This window comes from Aedes albopictus, chromosome 2 (genome assembly GCF_035046485.1).
Source record: "Aedes albopictus strain Foshan chromosome 2, AalbF5, whole genome shotgun sequence".
NCBI lineage: Eukaryota > Metazoa > Arthropoda > Insecta > Diptera > Culicidae > Aedes > Aedes albopictus.
The window spans coordinates 324349906-324370295 of NC_085137.1; the positions used below are offsets into that span (position 1 = coordinate 324349906).

Here is a 20390-nt window from a genome sequence, read left to right on the forward strand (position 1 = left end):
AGGTAGACGAATTCCTCCACCACCTCGAAAGTATCCCCGTCTATCGTAACATTACTACCCAGACGGATCCGGTCGTTTTCGGTTCCGCCTACCAGCATGTACTTTGTTTTTGAGGCATTCACCACCAGTCCGACCTTTGCTGCTTCGCGTTTCAGGCGGGTGTACAGTTCTGCCACCGTTCCAAATGTTCTAGCGATAATGTCCATGTCGTCCGCGAAGCACACAAATTGACCGGATTTTGTGAAAATCGTTTCCCGGCTGTTGAGCCCGGCTCGTCGCATCACACCTTCCAGCGCGATGTTGAAGAGTAGACATGAGAGTCCGTCACCTTGTCGCAGTCCCCGGCGTGATACGAATGAACTGGATAGTTCACCCGAAACCCTTACGCAGTTTTGCACACCGTCCATCGTTGCTTTAATCAGTCTAGTCAGCTTCCCAGGAAAGCCGTTTTCGTCCATGATTCTCCATAGCTCTGCGCGGTCGATACTATCGTATGCCGCTTTTAAGTCGATGAACAGGTGGTGCGTTGGGACCTGGTATTCACGGCATTTCTGGAGGATTTGCCGTACGGTAAAGATCTGGTCCGTTGTCGACCGGCCGTCGATGAAGCCGGCTTGATAACTTCCCACGAACTCATTTGTTTTAGGTGACAGACGACGGAAGATGATCTGGGATAGCACTTTGTAGGCAGCATTCAAAATAGTGATCGCCCTGAAGTTCTCACATTCCAAATGGTCGCCTTTCTTGTGAATGGGGCAGATTACCCCTTCCTTCCACTCCTCCGGTAGCTGTTCGGTTTCCCAGATCCTGACTATCAGCCGATGCAGACAGGTGGCCAACTTTTCTGGGCCCATCTTGATGAGTTCAGCTGCGATACCATCCTTACCAGCTGCTTTGTTGGTTTTGAGCTGGTGAATGGCATCCTTAACTTCCCTCAGCGTGGGAGTTGGTTCATTTCCGTCCTCCTCTGCACTGGCGTCGTCGTTCCTTCCGTTGCCGTGGGCTCCCGTGCCTACGTTCTCCACGCCGTTCAGGTGCTGATCGAAGTGCTGCTTCCACCTTTCGATCACCTCACGTCCGTCCGTCAAGAGGCCTCCGTCTTTATCCCTGCATATTTCGGCTCGCGGCACGAAACCGTTGCGGGGTGCGTTGAGCTTCTGATAGAACTTTCGTGTTTCTTGGGAACGGCACAGCAGTTCCATTTCTTCACAGTCCGCTTCTTCCAGGCGGCGCTTTTTCTCCCGAAAGAGGCGGGTCTGCTGTTTCCGCTTCTGTTTGTAACGTTCCACGTTCTGACGAGTCCCTTGCTGCAGCATTACCGCCCTCGCTGCGTTCTTCTCCTCCAGAACCGTTCTGCACTCTTCGTCGAACCATTCGTTCCGTCGATTCCGTTCCACGTACCCGATGGTGCTCTCGGCTGCGTCGTTGATGGCTGCTTTCACTGTACTCCAGCAGTCCTCTAGAGGAGCCTCATCGAGCTCGCCCTCGTCTGGCAACGCGGCTTCGAGATTCTGCGCGTATGCTGAGGCGACATCCGGTTGCTTCAGTCGCTCTAGGTTGTACCGTGGCGGTCGCCGGTACCGTACATTGCTGATGACGGAGAGTTTTGGGCGCAGTTTGACCATCACCAGATAGTGGTCGGAGTCGATGTTGGCGCCACGATAGGTCCTGACGTCGATAATGTCGGAGAAGTGCCGTCCGTCAATCAGAACGTGGTCGATTTGAGATTCCGTCTGCTGTGGTGATCTCCAGGTGTAACGATAAGGGAGGCTGTGTTGGAAAAAGGTGCTACGTATGGCCATATTTTTGGAGGCGGCTAAATCAATGAGTCGTAGGCCGTTTTCGTTCGTTTGCTGGTGGGCGCTGAACTTACCAATCGTCGGTCTGAATTCCTCCTCCTGGCCTACCTGAGCGTTCAAATCTCCTATGATGATCTTGACGTCGTGGCTTGGGCAGCGATCGTACTCGCGTTCGAGCTGCGCGTAAAATGCGTCCTTGTCATCATCAGTACTTCCGGAGTGTGGGCTGTGCACGTTTATTATGCTGAAGTTGAAGAATCGGCCCTTGATCCTCAACCTGCACATTCTTTCGTCGATCGGCCACCAACCGATCACGCGCCTCTGCATATCACCCATCACGATAAAAGCTGTTCCCAGCTCGCGTGTGTTGCCGCAGCTCTGGTAAATGGTATGATTACCTCTAAACGTTCGCACCATGGATCCTGTCCAACACACCTCCTGCAGCGCTACGATGCCGAACCCGCGGTCCTTCAGTAGATCGGCGAGTATGCGGGTGCTCCCAATGAAGTTGAGAGATCGGCAGTTCCACGTACCGAGTTTCCAATCGCAAGTCCTTTTTGTTCGCTGGGGTCGTTGCCGTTGGTCTCGGTTCGTATTATTCTGTTGCTGATTTTCCGTTACAATGGTTTTTTACGGCTGGCTCGTAGGGCCTGCATAGTGCACAGTTGAGCTTAGAGTCCTTCCCTGGCACTCGGACGTAGATCAGCCGCCCCTAACATGGGGATCAGACGCTGTTGTGAGCCGCTCCTCCTGGAGAACAGACGCTCAGGTTTGCCGAAGCAAACCCCCCCTTCCCTGTCAGCCTACGACCAAAGTTCCCACCGGGGTTGGTTACCCGATCTTCCCTAAGGTTGCTCGTAGTTTCCGGCCGGTACCGCGTGGAGGTAGGGATAGGAGTTGCTGGGCAGAGGCTAGTGGATCACAATGGGATCTGAATTGCGCAGCATACCCAGCCTTTACCGTTATGTTTATCTAGAAAATATTAAAATTACCAGTTTTATATTTTCAACTCAAAGGCGGTGTTCAGCAGAAACATTTTCAATTAGCTTACGTGAGAGATTGATATAAGAAACACATATTTTCCTATAATAGCAATTTAATATATTTTCTTATTTTTGTAGGTTTACGGTAGCACTACGACAACGACAATTCAGCAGCAGCAACATCAGCACCAACAACAACATCATCAACAACAGCAGCAGCAATCCACAATGCAGATGAACGCAGTGCGTAAAATCAACAGCCTGCTGCAAAGTGGTGCCGTCAGCGTAACTGGAATTCCTGGCAATCAACCGAGGATGATCCAAAAGAAGCCAATCAACAATCAGACGAGCGTGTCGATCACGACCACTAACAGCTACGTGTCGAAGCAACAGAAATGCTACGTTTGTGGAGACAATGCCGGAGTCAATGCCACCCTCTTGACGGAGGCATCGACTACCACGTCCCAAACCGAATTTACGTCAAAGATTGCGAAAATTGTCGGCGAAGGTTATATGGTGATCATCGGCACGGATGATGTCGTGTGCAGGAGGTGTATCACACTGTTCAATCAAATGGACAAACTCGAAACAGATCTGGAACACGTACGGCACACACTTACGAATTATATTCACAGGAAATATAACATCCTAGATGATGATCCTGGAATAACACCTCCGCCCGCCAAGATTCAGAAGCTTGGAGGTACAAGTGCGGCTTTGTCCCAGTACAGTGTGAAATCAATGAACGATTCCGGACAAGACATGAACGAGCTGTCCAGAAAAACGAACACATCCGGTATGTCGGATTTGAACAATAGCTCAATGGATATTGAGAACCAGCTGTTAAACATGTTCGAAAAACCTCAACAGCAGATTGTGACGCAACAGTTACAACCTCAACAGCAGCAGCAGATGCAGACTATAAACAATGGAGCCAACATAGTCAGTAGCACGGCTCAACCAATGCAATCAACTGCTACGATTCGACGAAATCCTATCAAAATGTACAAGTGCATGTCCTGCGATTTCAAGACGCAGGATCTTACTCAATTCCAGCCTCACTACGAGCAGTGTAAAGCCAACACTAGCCAGCAGCTGGCGACGCCTACGGCGACAGCAACGACGACCACCTCATCGGCGTATCGATGCAAGCTGTGCAAGAAGATCTTCGCTTCGGTTGCTCTCCTAAAGCAGCACAATGCACAGGAACATCAACACCCTGTCCAGCAGCAACAACAACAACCGACCGAAATCAAAATCATAGACCAACAAGGACCTGGAACGACGATAACTCAACTGTATGCCTGTAACATGTGCACTTACAAGACACCCGACAAACAGAACTACGACGACCACCTTCGAAAGCACATAAAGCTAAAACCATTCAAATGCCGCGTTTGTTTGATGCGATTCGAAACACGCGAACAAGCCTCGATACATGCGAAGAATCATCAACCGGATTACTTCAAGTGTGGCATATGTAATGTCACGTTCAATAAGCGTGAACTTCTGATGAAACATTTAGAAACACACGAAAACGTCAAGAAACATCCCACGGTACAGAAACATACGACGATCACAACAGCCGTGCCTCAGCATCAACCTCAGCAGCAGGTGCAGCAACAGCAAATCATCCACCAGCAGCCTCCACAGCCACAGATCCACATCAAGAGTGAGGTCCCTGTGGTCAACCAGGTGGCCGATTCGTCTACCCAAAAACTTCTACAAGCCACGATAGACGAAGCGCTTCGAGACACCATAGGGGAAACGATCGACGCCAAATCGATTCAGTTCCACTCGTGTAACACCTGCTCCCTGACATTCCTCAACGAGAAGCTTTACAGTCAGCACATGAAGATGCACACCGGTCCAGGTGGAGGAGGCGCCCAGACACCGATCAGCAGTAGTCAAACGATCGGCGGAACCTCCGTTACCACCAGTAAAAAGATGGTCAGCCAGCATGCGGCTGCGCTCAACAATGGCGGCGGTGGCCAGGAGCTGCACGGCAAACTGCTGGCACCGGGTTCCACCTCGGGCACCTCCGGTGGTATGACCACCAGCCATAGCAACACCATCTCCGATGGCGATCTCGAGAGTATATTCGAGAAAATCCACTCGGACAAGAACGATATGAACACCGGTGATAATCTGGTCATCACTAGCCAGGACAATGCTAGTGGTAACATCACGTACAGCATAACGCTGGCGCAGCAGGGACAGGGCGGGGCAGCTGCCCAGGGACAGACGACGTCGTACGTGCAGCAACAGTCGGCAGACGGAATGGATAGCAAAATGGTGAGTTGTTTGTTTTTTATCCCAAGCTTTTCTCGCCTTAATTTTTGAGTGGGCACTTGACCTCTCTTGCTTATCAACGAGATTAGTGAGAAAAAAGACAATGCTGCCAATGCTTGGGATTTCCACAGCTCTATGCGATCGATACTGTCGTGTGCCGCCTGGAAGTCGACCAAGATGTGATGCTTTGGGACCTGGTATTTTCGGCATTTCCGGTAGATTTGCTGTACAGAGTACATCTAGGCCACTGTAAATGATCTAGGATAGCAGTTTGAAGGCAGCATTCAAAATGGTGATCGGTGTGAAATTCTCATATTCCAAATGCCTTTCTTGTGAATGGAGCAGATTATCCCTTCCTTCCATTCCTCTGATAGCTATTCGGTTTCTGGTTCATGACTATCAACCTGTGCAGGCAAGTGGCCAATTTTTCTTGGCCCATCTTGATGAGTTCAGCTACGATACCATCCTTATCAGCTGTTTTGTTGGGTTTTAGCTTGTCAATGGCATCCTTTATTTCCCTCAACGTAAGAGTTTGATCATTTCCGTTCTTTTCTGCATAGTCGTTTCCTCCGTGGCCTTGGTCTCCCATCCCTACACGGAGAGACGAAACTACCCAAAAGTGAGTTCTTTCCACCCAACTTCGGGGTTGCGTGCGTCAAGCCAATTTTGAGTTGATGGAATCGATGTTTTTGTTGGGTTGTTCCCGCTTGCTTCCATGTGAAAAAAATACCTAATTTTAAGTTTTTTCCACCCAACCGAAATTTTGACTAGGTTGTATTCACTCAAATTTGAGTACTGTGCTAGAAACTCAGTTTTGGCTTGACGCACGGAACTGCAAAAGTTGGGCTGTTTCTCTCTTCACTCTCTGACAACAACAGAAAGAGCGCATGAAAAGGGAGATGAAAAAGAACTCAAAATTGAGTTTAAAAGTACCTAATTTTGAGTTTTTCAGTTTCTCCGTGTACGGTCTTCACGCTATTCAGGTGCTCGTCGATAGGCTGCTTCCACACGTCCATCCGTCATGATGGATTGCCATTTTTATCCCTGCAAATTTCGATTTGCAACACGCAGTCGTTGCGGAATGCGTTGAGCTTCTGGTAGAACTTCCGTGTTTCTTGGGATATTGTCGTGTTCCCAGTTCCATTTCCTCACACTCCGCTTCATCCGCGCGCCGTTTTTTTTTTTTTTCTTCCGAAAGAGGTGGGTCTGCTGTTTCTCCTTCTGTTTGTAACGTTCCACGTTCTGTCGGGTTCCGTGCTGCAACATTAGCGCCCGCACTGCGTTTTTCTTCCTCAAAATCTCTGCATTCTTCTTCGAACCATTTGTTCCGTCGGCTCCGTTCTACGTACCCGATGGTGCTTGCGCTTGGGCACAGCACCAAGCAGTGGTCCTGACCTAGATAACGTCGAAGAAGTACCGTCTATCAATCAGAATGTGATTGATTTGCGATTGCGTCTGCTGTAGTAATCTCCAGGTGTAACGTAAAGGCAAGCTGTGTTGGAAAAAGTTGCTAATTATGGCCATGTTTTTGGAGCCGGCGACCGTTTTCGTTCGTTAGCTGGTGAGCGCTGAACTTTCCAATCGTCGGTCAGTGGGAATCCCTTCTCCTGGCCTATCTAAGGAATTTGGGTCTCTTATGATAATCTTGAGCGGTCGTACTCGCGTTCGAACTGCGCGTAGAATGCGTGCTTGCATTCATCAGTACTTCCGTAGTATGGGCTGCTAGATGGATTGTGTATATTGATTATTCTAAAATTGAATAATCGGCCCTTGATCCTCAGCCTGCACATTCCGTTGTCGTTTGGCCAGCAACCGATCACGCGCCTTTGCATGTCGCCCAGCAAGATGAAAGCGGTTCATGGCTAGTGTGTGTTGCCTCTAAACATTCGCACCATGAATCCCGTCCAACACACCTCCTATAACGCTACGGACCCTCCGTAGATCGGCGAATATGCGAGTGTTCTCAATGAAGTTTAGACATCGGCAGTTCCACGTAGGTACCGAGTTTCCAATTGCAGGTTCTGTTTCGTTGGGTGGGTTGTTGCCGTTGGTCTCGGTTCGTATTATTCTGCTGCTGAATTCCCGCTGCAATTCGTTTGCAGAAGCAAACCCCCATTCCATATTAACCTTCGACCAAAGTTTTCATCGGGGATATCCAATCTTTCCTAAGGCTACTCGCAGTTTCCGCTCGGTACCACGAGGAGGTAGGGATAGGGGTTGCTGAGCTAGTTCAATGCGTTGAGTATACGCCGAAGAATCCCTCTCCACCGGGCCCAGTCCTTGGCCGCTTCCAGACCTTCTGGAGGTTAAGCTTCTCAAACAGACACAGACATAGTGTACACGGTCTGCCATAGAGTCACCGACTTATCCCTGGGTTTCTATTGAATGTTATCATCGCCTGTAGTTCTATCGACATTTCGGGAGTAATTCGCGAATAGGGCGTAACTAACAAAGCAATAACAATGCGAAAACAACAACCGAATTTTGCTGATCAAATTTTAATTCCTATTAAGAAGTAATACAGAATAATGCAACTTAAATAAGGTTAATTGATACAGTTCTGACATAGTTTCATGTTTTTCTAAGAACACTGCACGAATTTCATATTTTTTGCACTAAAAATTGCTTTTATTTAATTACACCTGAATTGATACCTGAGAATGCTAATTTCGCCCAATACTATGCGCCTCGAATCGATATCATTTTCAGAATTGCCTTGTTTAAGATTTTGACAGAATTTCGCCATTTGCTTTCGCCATGTTTACGTTTTGATCTCAGTTTCGCCTTCTACTATCGCCGTGTTTACGTGTTGATTTCAGTTTCGCCTTTCACTTTCGTAAACAAAGCACCAAACAAAACAAAGGAGTAGAAGGCGTAATTCTTGTTTTTGTTCGTTTGGAATAGAATGGGATTACGCCTTTCACTTAATCAGTGATTTTCAATAGTTAGAAAAGTTATACCAAGGAAACTTTGTGAGCATTTAGAAGACAAATCTAGCTTCTTTTCACTCCTGCAATTACTCAAATTGTGTACATTTTGTTGGTTACGGCTTTTTCGCTAATTATTAAGGATTTGTGCGACGTCATCAGCCCAAAAACGCAGCTTCATTCTCTCATATATTGCAGTTCTAATAATTTTCACTTCTCTTCTTGCAGGTTGTTCAGAATCAAATCCAACAGCAAGCATCCGTCGGCATCGATATGCCAACGCTCGATCAAGGCGACGATCACCATCAGCAGCAACAGCAAGCGAATCAATCCCAGTCCAAGCAGGAATCGATGAACATGCCCGTTAGTATGCCGAGTTTGGACGACGACGGTGATCAGTCGCAAAACAGTCAAAACTCCAATGCAGAAGGTGGGGTTCCCATGGAGTTGGAAGGGATGCAGGACGCCGATGGTCAGCAAATAAAGTTCATCCTTAATGAGAATGGCCAGTTGCTTCAGCTGGATAATCATATCCTGACTACGGATGCCGATGGCAACCAAATTCTGGTCCAAGGTACCGACAGTGAGCATATTCAGCAGCTGCTACAAAGTGTGGGAGTTGTGATGCAAGGCGGTGAAGGTTTAGGTGATGGGGAAACACTACAGATGATTGGTGGTGATGGCCAAACAGGACAGATGATCCTGGTTCAGGGAGCTGACGGACAGGAACAGTTGATTGATGCTTCGCTGTTGAACGCGGATGGAAATATCGTTATCCAGCAATCTCAAGAAGGAGAACTTAACGCCGAAGGAACCCATATAACCACACAAGACGGACTGCAAATCCCAGTTTCAGTGGCATTTGCGACCTCCGGTGAAGTGGACCAGGAAGGCAACCTAACGGTAATGGCCGGTGGGGATGGTGGCGAACAGCAGATACAACTACACCTACAACAACATGCTGGCGAAGGCGACGAACAGCAACATATCGAAGACGCCGAAGGTCAGCAGGCCATCTTAACGGAAAGTGGCCACATAATACTTCATGCTCAGGAACAGGCCGGCGACGAGCATCATCAGAAGCAAGACGGATCCGATGAAAACAGTCAAAATGCGTCGGTCAGTGCAGGCGTGACGGGAAGTACAACCACCACCGGAAGTACAGCTGCTGGCAATGGAACCAGTGCAACGACAACAACGGCCAGCAATCCACCCGAACAAGAATTATTCAATTTCGACGAACTCATTCAGCCACAGGTGGTGATCAAACAACAGGTAAGGCGAGATTGATCCTAAGACCAAAACCTCTATCGTGACCAACTCAAGTTCATATCTTTTTTGTTTGTTTTGGTTATCCTTTTTTGTGTATAAAAAGAACGAAGCTTAGTCAAGGAATGTAAACTCAGAGCACCTTATTAGTTTTTTCCCGCTCTCCGCATTTTACTCCTTCGATCATTAATTTGTAGTAACTGATACCCTTTGTAGATTATGTTTAACCCAACATAATAATGGTAAGAGAAAGCCCGAGTTTCACAAACTCACCTATTAGGCACATTCACACATTTAAGAGCACATACACACATACACAAACAAACAAACAAACGCACTATTTTTTCACGAAAACTACATCCCTGTATGTATTGTTCTGAGACAAGATCCTTATTAAATTATAAAAAAAAACTACAAAAAACGTAACGGAAGAGTTTAGTTGTCGTTTAGGCTTAATAAAATAAACAATAAACTGAGAGAAGAAGGATTACAAAATAATAATTATTAATTATATTAATAATATCGATTAGGTTGCAACTAGGCTCTTAGGGTACTGATTGAAAATACAACAAATACAAAAAAAACAATATCTGCAAACTTGGAAGAGAGAGAAAAACGGTTAACGAATGAGTCACAATTGAATTTGGTGTAATATTTGAAATGTTTTCTCCCCAATAAAGATTTCGAAAGCTACACCACAAAGTGTCTGTCTTTATTGGTGCGCTTCGAAGGTAACTGATGGACGATTCTGTATTACTGATGGAAGGGCGATAGCTGCGGTTTATCGCTGCTGCATTCTGATGACAGTTCTTTCTTTTTGTAATGTGTAGACATATCTAGACTTACGAGTTTTTTTTCCTACAAAAGTAGAATTTATTTTTCAATTTTTCACAGTACTTCTACACAGCTAGACTCAAAAAAAAAACGACTACGCACTAGTCGGGCCTGTTGAATCTGTTGAGCACGAACGATATACAAGGACACCGTTAGTCGTTGAGTGTTCTCTACTGATACACACCAGGTTTCATTGGCATACCGCAGCTTACACATTTGAGTTTATAATTCGGATTTTGGTGCGTCAATGGATTTGATTTGGTGCGTCAATTTGATTTTCCCATACATTATTTAGACTTCACTCTCTGCTGGAAAAACTAACCGTGTTTAACATCCAACAATTTAGTTGGTTCGAAAGGAGAATCGTGATAGACCTATCAGCAGATAGCTTTCGGTGGTAAAGCATATTACGAAAGTATAATGAAACACTACAAATATATAATAAAACTGGACATCTTATATCGGAACACTACAAATGCGTAATGAAATAGGACATAACAATCGATCATCGAAGTAGACTCTTCCGCTACTCGTCGCATCAAAACATAGGAGCCTCCGCGACCTTCGAGTTACCGTCGTTGGGGGTGACAATGGGTCAAAAATGCATACTTTCACATTCACTGTTCAATAACTTTTGCTTCTTTGCATGAAAAAGCCTTGGAATATGATTTTTGGTAATACATGCACAAACAGGGTACGAAAAACGGATCACGCCGAAAGACAAACGCTTTGTACTAAGCGGTTTAATGTTGGTAAAAAAAGGCGCCCCGCAACAAACGCATGTCAGGCGATGAGAGCAATAAATAAAAATTGCTTGTCGAGCGTCACGCTCGGAGCGTGTGTCGATATTTCGGCTTTTCTGCAGAAATTTTCGACTCACATCATCGAATTCATAAGCATTTTGACGAATTAAGACTCATGTAAACCATAAAGTCGAGTTCAGTTACAAAACAATGCAAAAATCACGATGTGAACAGAACGAGACAAATTTTCCTACCGTTTTTGTTGCAAACAAACTCGGGAGCGATCTTTGTCATTATTTGCTAACGAAAAAACAAAGCGTTGTTGCCGTGCCTTCTTTGTTGCCTATGCTTCACTTGCGGTGCCATATTCTGATTACACTGTGCACAAATCCTGAAAAAAATGGAGTTCGTCAATTTTCCCGAAAACTAACAAGTGCATGAAATTGATCCATTCTCACACCTTCGAGGGGGTGACAATGGGTCAAGTGAACCGAATTTATTCCGCACTGACAACATAGCAAGTTAGTTAAGTGCTGGTCAAGGTTGATACTACTTACATATTTTAAAACATACACTCAGCGAAAAAACTAACGAAATTCATATAAATATCTTATGATTTTTTGCCATAACTCAACTGTATGTATGCTATAAGAATACCTTATGAAAACTAGTTTTCATAAATTATCCTTATGGCATTACATAAGAAGTTCTTATGAAAATTAGTTTTCATAAGATATTCCTCATGGCATTCATATAGTTCAATTATGGTAAAAATCTTATGAATTTCCTAAGGTTTTTTGGTTGCGTGTATGATAAATATGAGTTTGAGATTTTAAAAAGTATCAATCCACCTAAAAGTGTAATGTTTCACCGAGCTCTCTAAGCGGCATTTTAAAAAGACCTTATTTTCAAGCTTTTTTCGATGATTTATCAAAAAACTACTAGGGTAATTTTCCAATTGTTGCACGGCTAAAAACTCGCCTATTGTTGCACACTCCATGTTATTCTTATGAGGTGTGCACTGCCCATGATCGCATAACTGTCCCATATGAATAGGAAACCCAGCAAATATGGGACTGATATGCGATCATAGGCAGTGCAACAATTGGCGATTTTTTAACCGTGCAACAATTGTAAAATTTCCCTAATTGCTCCTAGAAACCTATTTTTTTACAAGAACGATAGCAATTACGAGGATGGCACCGTGAAAATTTGTATTCAATATTCTCAATATTTGATGAGATATTTCAGACATTGTTCTGACCCAATCCCGCCCCTCTGACCTATTGTCATCCCCAACGACGGTACGTACGGTACGGTACGGTACACATCATAAATGTTGTCCTGTTTTCCAAGTGGATATTATTAACCACTTCCGAAACCATGATGACGAGATTTCATAAATGTTGTTGATCCATTCGTCAATCATGTAGTCGTATTTCCTCTGACAGGTTACCTTTTGGTTTGCAGCGTTAGTTGCTTTCACAGCTTAAGTTTTGTCTAGGAATGTTCAATCCTAACCCGACGTCTCCACTAGACAGAAATGTCTTGCCATTTTGCTGGACAGATGTGTCATGACAGAAATGTTCTCTCGGTGTTTGCATGGAAAGCAGCGGTGTTGATCATTTCTGTTACGTTTTCTCTTTCTGGCAGCAAAATGGCAAGACATTTCTGTCTAGTGGAGACGTAGGGTAAGCGGACACACTGATTCCAGTTTTCATTTGAGGCGTTTACATTATGATATCCCTGTTAGGAAATGATTACCATATCTTATAGCTAATCATTGTTCAAAGTGACCTGAAAGAAAAGCTCATAGATACGAGACGACTGCTAAGGGGCCGTTCATAAACCACGTAGACTTTTTGGGGGAGGGGGGTGGTTCTGGCCAAAGTCTACGCTTTATACAAATTTTAAATTTTTTGTATGGACAAAAGTACGAGGGGAGAGGAGAAGTCTGAGATGGCCAAATTTTGGTCTACGTAACGTGGTTTATGAACAGCCCCTAAGGCCTTATGCTGCTCTATTACGTCAGAGCCCTATAAATGTGAATATTTGGTTTTATTTTTGCGTGACATAATTTGTGTATCACCCCTAAAGCGGTGCACCGTGCAGTATAGGGGTCGTCCAATAATTACGTAAGGGTTTGTGGAGGTAGGGGGTGATAATCTTACAAGAGAGGGATAAGGTGTTCAAAAATCGAGAAAATTCCCTTACGTAATAAATGGACAGCCCCATAACAGTAATCCCAAAAGAACCACCGCAAAAAAATGCTACGACGTAACAAAAACATCAAAACATTAGGCAACACTTAAAGTTAACTTATTTTACGAGTAGTGATCGATGTCTAATAGCTCACATTTTCGCCAGTGTTGAGCCGTAACGTTGTAGAAAACTAATCCGTCTAAATGATCATGTATAGCATCTTGATTGCTTTCAATCTAATTTAACAGCACATGGTGAACGCATTGCTAACATTACACTAATCGAGCCTATCTTCTAGAACTCATCCCAGTTTCTTTTATTTCTTTATAGTTTTACTCATTTTACAACTCTCCTTCTCCTGTGCATTGCTTTCTTTTCTCCCTTTTTCTTACCATCGTTTACCCATGCTATCCCCTACTTGTAGCCGAAAGAATCGCTTAGTGAGGAGCGAAAACAGGTAGAAGATGATCCCACGAACAAAACTGACCAGAATGCAGACACCGGAAATGTCGATGAAAAAAATGCGGAAAAGAACGAATAACCTGCACAAATATCACAGCCCAAATGCATATAGCCCCAACAACCGTACAAACCATATTTTTGATTCCGATTCTTTACAGCCGGCTTAGAGGAATAAGGTGGCTGCCGCAGATGGTATCCTTCTCCGTGCGAAGTACGCTTTAGACATTCGGACTTCAGCAATGGTTATCCGAAAACAAAGCCTAGCAGCTTTCGAAGATAAATGTAGAGTGTTGCACTAACGTTTGCTCTAGAAAATTTGTACTACGCAAGTAAGCTGATATGCTTATGGTTCAAAGCTGTGTAAATTGTATATACTGAATAATGTCCACGCTAATCTATGGATCAACAAAATTTGTAAATAAGTCTAGTTTCTAGTTGCTGAAAATAAAACAATGGATAAATACAACTGAAACAATTCTCATGATTCATAAATTTCCTTTACTGATACAAGCAGGGATCATGTGTACCAAATTCTTCATTAAACCTAAAACACATTACCTACCAATCAGTAGTTATGAATCATTTTGACATATCGCACGTAGACAAGACGAAAGAAATACGATTTCTTACATCTATACAATATGCCAAAATAGCATAAAGCTAGACTTAGTGAGGTTCTGTTTCGTGGTGTAATGAAGAATATGCGTTACTATGAATCTAAAACACGTTAACAATGTTTTCCATGCAGGTTTGAGCAGTTTTCACTAGACAGTTTTTGAGTCCAGAAGTTATCTTCTAGATCTACGTTTCTTTGGCAACTTAACGTTTTCTTTTTAGCTTACAAATGAATAATAATATAACTAGGTACATATTATATACCTACACTAAGTATAATACACGTTAAGGGTTATCTCTAGGAATAATACACCTACTGCAACACTGATGCTATTTTAAATATTTTATTTTCGTTCAAAGACCTACGATACAATATATGCCCATTTTTTTCAAGATGGATTAAGTAGTACCTATAAGGATAACGAAGAAGATTCTAGAAATAAAAGTTGAAATGAAGTGGTAGATTTGCAACGATACGTTTTCTACACGTCATATATCATGGCAGGGTTTTCTCTTTCCGTTAACGATACATCACCTTCCCTCCGACTATAAAGTTCTTTCGCTGCATACAGTCAGCTTAGCAACACTCGTAAAACCTTCAAATTCATACAATATCCTTTTAATTTATTATATTTATTTATATTTGTATTTGTATTTGTATTTATTAGATTAGACGTGAGCCTGGCAGTTATAAACTATTTTTCAGGTCAAGGAATTATATAGTATAATATAAGTAGTGAAATCTTTATTTTTTAAGAAAACATTCTAAAAATCAATTGTTTCTGATAATTATTTATTATAAATTATTTTTATTTATAATTTATGTTGTATAATCTAAGTAGTGAATTTTTTATTCTTTTAAAGATTAAAATTCTTAAAATCAATTGTTCCTAAAAAGAAAATCGCGTTAAGTACTGTTCCTTTGAATTCCACTAAGAATTTGCATCCTTTGACAGATACGTATTTCGACCTCAACTGTAAGGTCGTCTTCAGTGTCTTGTACTTGACGTGTGCGCGGCTTTCCACGAAGTCAACGACCCCTTCCTGGTTCACTGCTGAATATGATTTTAGCTTGTCGTTTCTCGGGCATACGAGCTACGTGCCCAGCTCACCGCAACCTGCCGTGTTTTATTCGCTTCACTATATCAATTTCTCTATATAGTTGGTACAATTCGTAGTTCATGCGACGCCGCCAAATACCATTCTCCAGTTTACCGCCGAATATTGTTCGCAGCAATCTAAGGATTTTCGGTCAACTTCTTTCGACGTCCATGTTTCATAACCGTATAAAGCAACCGAAAGAATCAGAGTCTTGCACAACGCGACTTTTGTCTTCGTTTGCAGTTTACGGGATTTCAGCTGGTTTTGCAGACTGAAAAAGGTCCGCTTTGCATTCGCAATCCGTCTTATCATCTCGTGGGTAACATCATTATCGTACGTTACTATACTGCCTCCACTCGCAAAACAGTCCCATATAAATAGGAAACCCAGCAAAGATGGGACTGTTATGCTAGTGGCGGCTAGGGTAAAAGCTCCCTTAGTGGAGGTAGTAGCGAGAGTGGTAGTAGCGGCAATTTAGCACTATTTCGACCAAAAAGCTTGCAAATGACATTTTTAATAGATGCATCTTACTGCCCATGATCGCATATCAGTCCCATCTTTGCTGGGTTTCCTATTCATATGGGACAATTATGCGATCATAGGCAGCTTACCTAATAAAAGACAAAACATAAGTTTTGTGTTCAGGATTTTTCGAAAAACCTATTTTAAACAATTATTTTCCTTAACTTTTTGCGGCTTTGCATCTATAGTGGTGGGTCCTATAAGAATTCAATGGGATGCGCCACTATAGGAACCAATGTTAAATTTTACCACCACAATAGGAACAGTGTACCTATAGTTGGTGCCTGAGACGAGACTCGCGAAGAGGAAAAAAAACAACGTCAAGTGCAACCCAACTGAGCTGTCAGTTGTAGCCCGTTTGATTACGTTACCTAAAACGAGTAAAGTATTGCTATCCGAGATAAATTCTGAAGCCAAAATCCACTCCGAGCAGGATTTTCTTCTCCTGTACTGTAAAAAATAAATTGAAAACAAAATATTCCAATGATTACTTTGCTTGGCGATTGTTGGCGATGCAAAATTTCACCTCAACATGATTTTGTGCGTGAATGGAATTCAGTCACACTGCATGTGAGGTGATGCGGTCACGTACAGGGGATAGACAAAATGATCGGGACAGGCAAAATTTTCACTTTTCAAAAAATGTCCAACTAGCTGTAACTTTTCGAAAAGTGCATCAAATATTCTCAAATTTTGACTGTAACAGGGTGGCCACCGAACCGGGAAAAACGGGAAAACCGGGAAAAAGACGGGAATTCAGAACGACCGGGAAAAAAGCGGGAAAAAGCCGGGAATTTGAGATGATTACCGGGAAAATTATTGTTGAGAGAAATTTGGTTAACATATTTTAATTTTATTCAACTCATCGATAATCGGTATAAGCAAGCTGAATTCAAATTATCGGTTAAGATCCTGTACAACCTTGCTTTTCTCGAAATTTTACTAATTCATTTAATCGAATCTGTGAATAAATTTAGAACTTCAGCATCATTTCAAACATAAACAATTTCATAAAGGATTAACTCTTTCTATCCCACGATTTTGAACGACTATTTCTATGTTAAGAAAGCGTTTCCGAAAAAAGTGCTCGAATAAAACTTATTCTGAATTGGCCAGTTTTCGAAATCAACGAAAAAGTTTTACAGTTAATTGTTTGTCAATAGTTTCACTATTTAAACGTGTGTTGCTAGTTGGGTTTACCTAATGAGATTACAATTGTATTGTAAAAACTATTGCATCACATTTAATTTATTCCTTTCGTTTCGAGCTCGTCGAACATCGATGATGCTCTAGAGCAACCATGGGAAGTAGAGGGTTAAATATTGAAAGTGAATTGGAAGAGATAGAATTGTGTCTTTCAATCAGAATATTTAACATTTTCGACGAACTTGATACAAACGGAATTAGATGTAATAGTTTTCAGAATATTATTGTAACACCATTAGTTTTGGGTTATCTACTAACTACTTGTTTAAATAGTGGAACCATTATCAAAAAATCCAAAACTCTATTAATTTACACCTATTGTAAAGTAAGCCAATTTGCAGAAAATGTTGTTCAGGTTTTTTTTTCGGGAACGCTTTTTTTGGCTGTTCAAAGTTGTAAGAAATAGAATATTAATATTTCATATGTTTCTGAAAGCAAGCACGTGACTACGTCTCCAAAATTGTTTTCAGACTTCTGTGATTAGAAACTATATTTAAAATTGGACAAATTTATTTCGGCTCGTTTAAAGACTTAGATATCTAGACAGCTGTTCAAGTTAAATTTAAGTATTCAGAAGAAGCGGAAGTACCAGCCTGGTTTTCCTGTTCAACGTGCACTTTAAAATATTCACTTTATCTTCAATAGGACCTGTTCCCAAATACTTTTCGTTGATACATTTCCAACAGAAAACAAATATTAGTATTAGGAGCTACAGTATGTACGTGGACAGTACTTTACTCACACTGTCACACTGTAAGATCCATAAATCGATTCATTTGATTGCGTATTACTCGAATTACTCCACATCTGATGTGAAATGATTGGTGTAAAATTTGTTATAAGAATAAGTTTCTGCAATTCAGTAAAATATATTTGTTCAGAATTACACTTGGTTTCAGCTAAATTTTCTTTTTTTATTCCCACATTAGGGAGAAATTCGAGGAAATTAAGCTGCGTCCAATAATCTGCGCTTTTTTGGCGTGACCTAACATTGACTGATATTATTTATAGGGAACTGCATGAAATTCTCTCCTTCTCTTTCACTCTAACAGAAATCTTGTAAACAACAAGGCCACGAAACTTCAAAATCCCATACAAAATCAAAACAGTGCGGTGCCCTATAACCATGGTTGGTGATCATTCTTAAAAGATGAAGAGGGTGGAGTACTTCTTCATTGCAGTGTGAAATACATAAGTTAGAATTCACGTAGAAGAAAAGCTTTTAAAATCTTTATTCTTATCATCATTTAGAACGTTGTTGCAAGACAGTGCTAAAACAGTTTGATTATTTTCAACTGTAATCCTTCTTAAATATGGTTTATTGAGCAAAAGTATTAGTATTTACTAGGTCAATACATAATTTTGAGTGGTTTTTTTACATTGTTCCAATTTTTACGTAAAACGATAGTTGGGTGTTACCAGACCCCCTCAACTTCATGATTTTCTTGGAAGCACGAATACAGCGCCATCATCAAACTTGCGGGGCAATATAGAACGAAAATAGTGGCACAAGTATGCTTTGTTTTTCATGGTTACTATGGTCGCTATGGTTGTTTTGTTTGTTATCACTTGGAAAAATCAAATCAAATGGGAATGAATACAGGTTTGCACCTTGGTTTGCACAAGGTTTTGTATAACATGAACTAACGAAAAATAAGAATATATTTCTTTTCCAGCACATCAGGATTAAGAAACTTCGGCTCGTTTTGGTCAATACAAGAAGTACCCGGAGTTTATGTTACACGTTGGTTACACTATGTTTGAAAAGGAGAGACGAATAGTCGAGGATCAATTCGACCAGATGTCCGTATTGGCCAATTTCATTGCATTTAACTCTACCAGACTTCAAGAGAACTGCCTCGGTATGTGTGCCAGCCTGAGCTACCTCCCTTCGAGTTGTTACGATTCGTCGAAACCTTCCGGAACAGCGAAAAGGACCACGATCCATTTAAAATGTATAAGCGCTCCTGATTCAGTTGGAAGAATGTGATCCGTAATCAATGGAGAGGATACCTCAAAATTAAATTTAAATCAATTTCCGTAAAATTTTATTTTAAATATGTATTTATGTGGAATAAAGTTATGTTTTTTCTCCATTCCAATTGCATCCCCACCCCCCTCCTAGAGCTGCAAGCTTGCTACCTCTGTGGATTGCAGTGGACGTAAATCGGGTCGCAACGTACAAAATAACTTCCGACTGTATTTGAAGTTCCAAGGTGGGCTGAATCAGGAAACCTCACACACTAGCTGAGGAACCAGCAGGAGCCAGTCCAAAGTTTCATTGAAACGTTCGCAACACTCCCATTTATGCAGAAAGTAATCAGATGGCACCGTCGACGCGTTGATTTGCAGTATAGAAAACCTGTCCTATAGACGTTTTCTCAGTCGGCATAGGAAGACAGACGAAGATCGAATGTAATTTCAAACAGCAGGTAACGACCGCATATGAATATATCTACCAAATTGACCGAATTCTATTGGCTTCGTGAACTATAAGTTAGTGGGACCTAGTGAATTGAGACGAATAATCAACAATGTTTTGTTTTAGACAGAACTGTCAGTTGGTTTGTTTCCTGAAAAAAGTCTTAGTATGCTACTGTGAACTGGCCAACAGTTCTATATTGCTTCGCTTAATGGCAGCACCGTCACTAAAAAGACATGTTGCCTGCGATTTGTATGGAAAGCACCTTCACATGGCCATCTTGTTAATCGGATATCTTTGGTGTTACATACTCCAAAAATGTCCATTTTGGAAAACCGGGAAAAATTGAAAAATCGTACCGGGAAAACCGGGAAAAAGACGGGAATTCCAAAACTAAAATTGAGTGGCCACCCTGCTGTAAGTTAATCAACTAGTTGTATATCAGTGGACAGAATTTGGAAAAGATCTGGCTATTCTGTACGAAGTTATAATCATTTTTGAAAAAGGTATAATTATCCGATGGCCAACTTTGAGCTGTTATATCTCCGGATTCAATGAACCGAATGCAATGAAATTTTGTCCATTTATGACTTATATAATGAGCTCTGAAAAAACGATTGACTAAACTTTAAATTATTAACAAGAGAAAAAGTTATAGCGATTTCATTGATTTTATGATTTTTTAGTAAATTGGTCTATTTTTAATATGCATCTTATAACTTTTTCAATGAATTGCCGCCTATGTTGTTACTTTCTTTCAAAACATATCTGTATTCAAGACAATCAGAGGGAATTTAAATGAACTATAATGAGCATCTTGAATTTTGAAACGATGTTGAAATTTTAGATAATTAAGTGATTTATTAGAAAAATAATCCAATCGTTATAACTTTCTTCCGTGTTAAAAATTTTAAGTTATGTCAAAAGTTTTTTGAAGCTCATTATATACACCGTGTCCAATAAGTTCTCATACAAAATCAAATTGAATTCATTTCACATCTCTAATTAGGATT

General features: G+C 41.8%; 1 protein-coding gene across 7 annotated transcripts in view; it reads left to right on the forward strand.

Moving 5' to 3' along the window:
• LOC109404267 (uncharacterized) overlaps positions 1–14622 on the forward strand; it is a 38409-nt gene extending 23787 nt beyond the window's left edge. For 6 of the 7 annotated variants that reach the window (XM_029879913.2, XM_029879914.2, XM_029879912.2 and 3 more), the window contains 3 exons: positions 2921–5077; positions 8230–9276; positions 13474–13663. In XM_029879913.2, coding sequence (XP_029735773.2) covers positions 2921–5077; positions 8230–9276; positions 13474–13590 — 3321 coding nt within the window. In that variant the 3' untranslated portion in view covers positions 13591–13663. The other variant, XM_029879920.2, reaches the window with a different exon arrangement.
• Positions 14623–20390: the final 5768 nt, after the last annotated feature.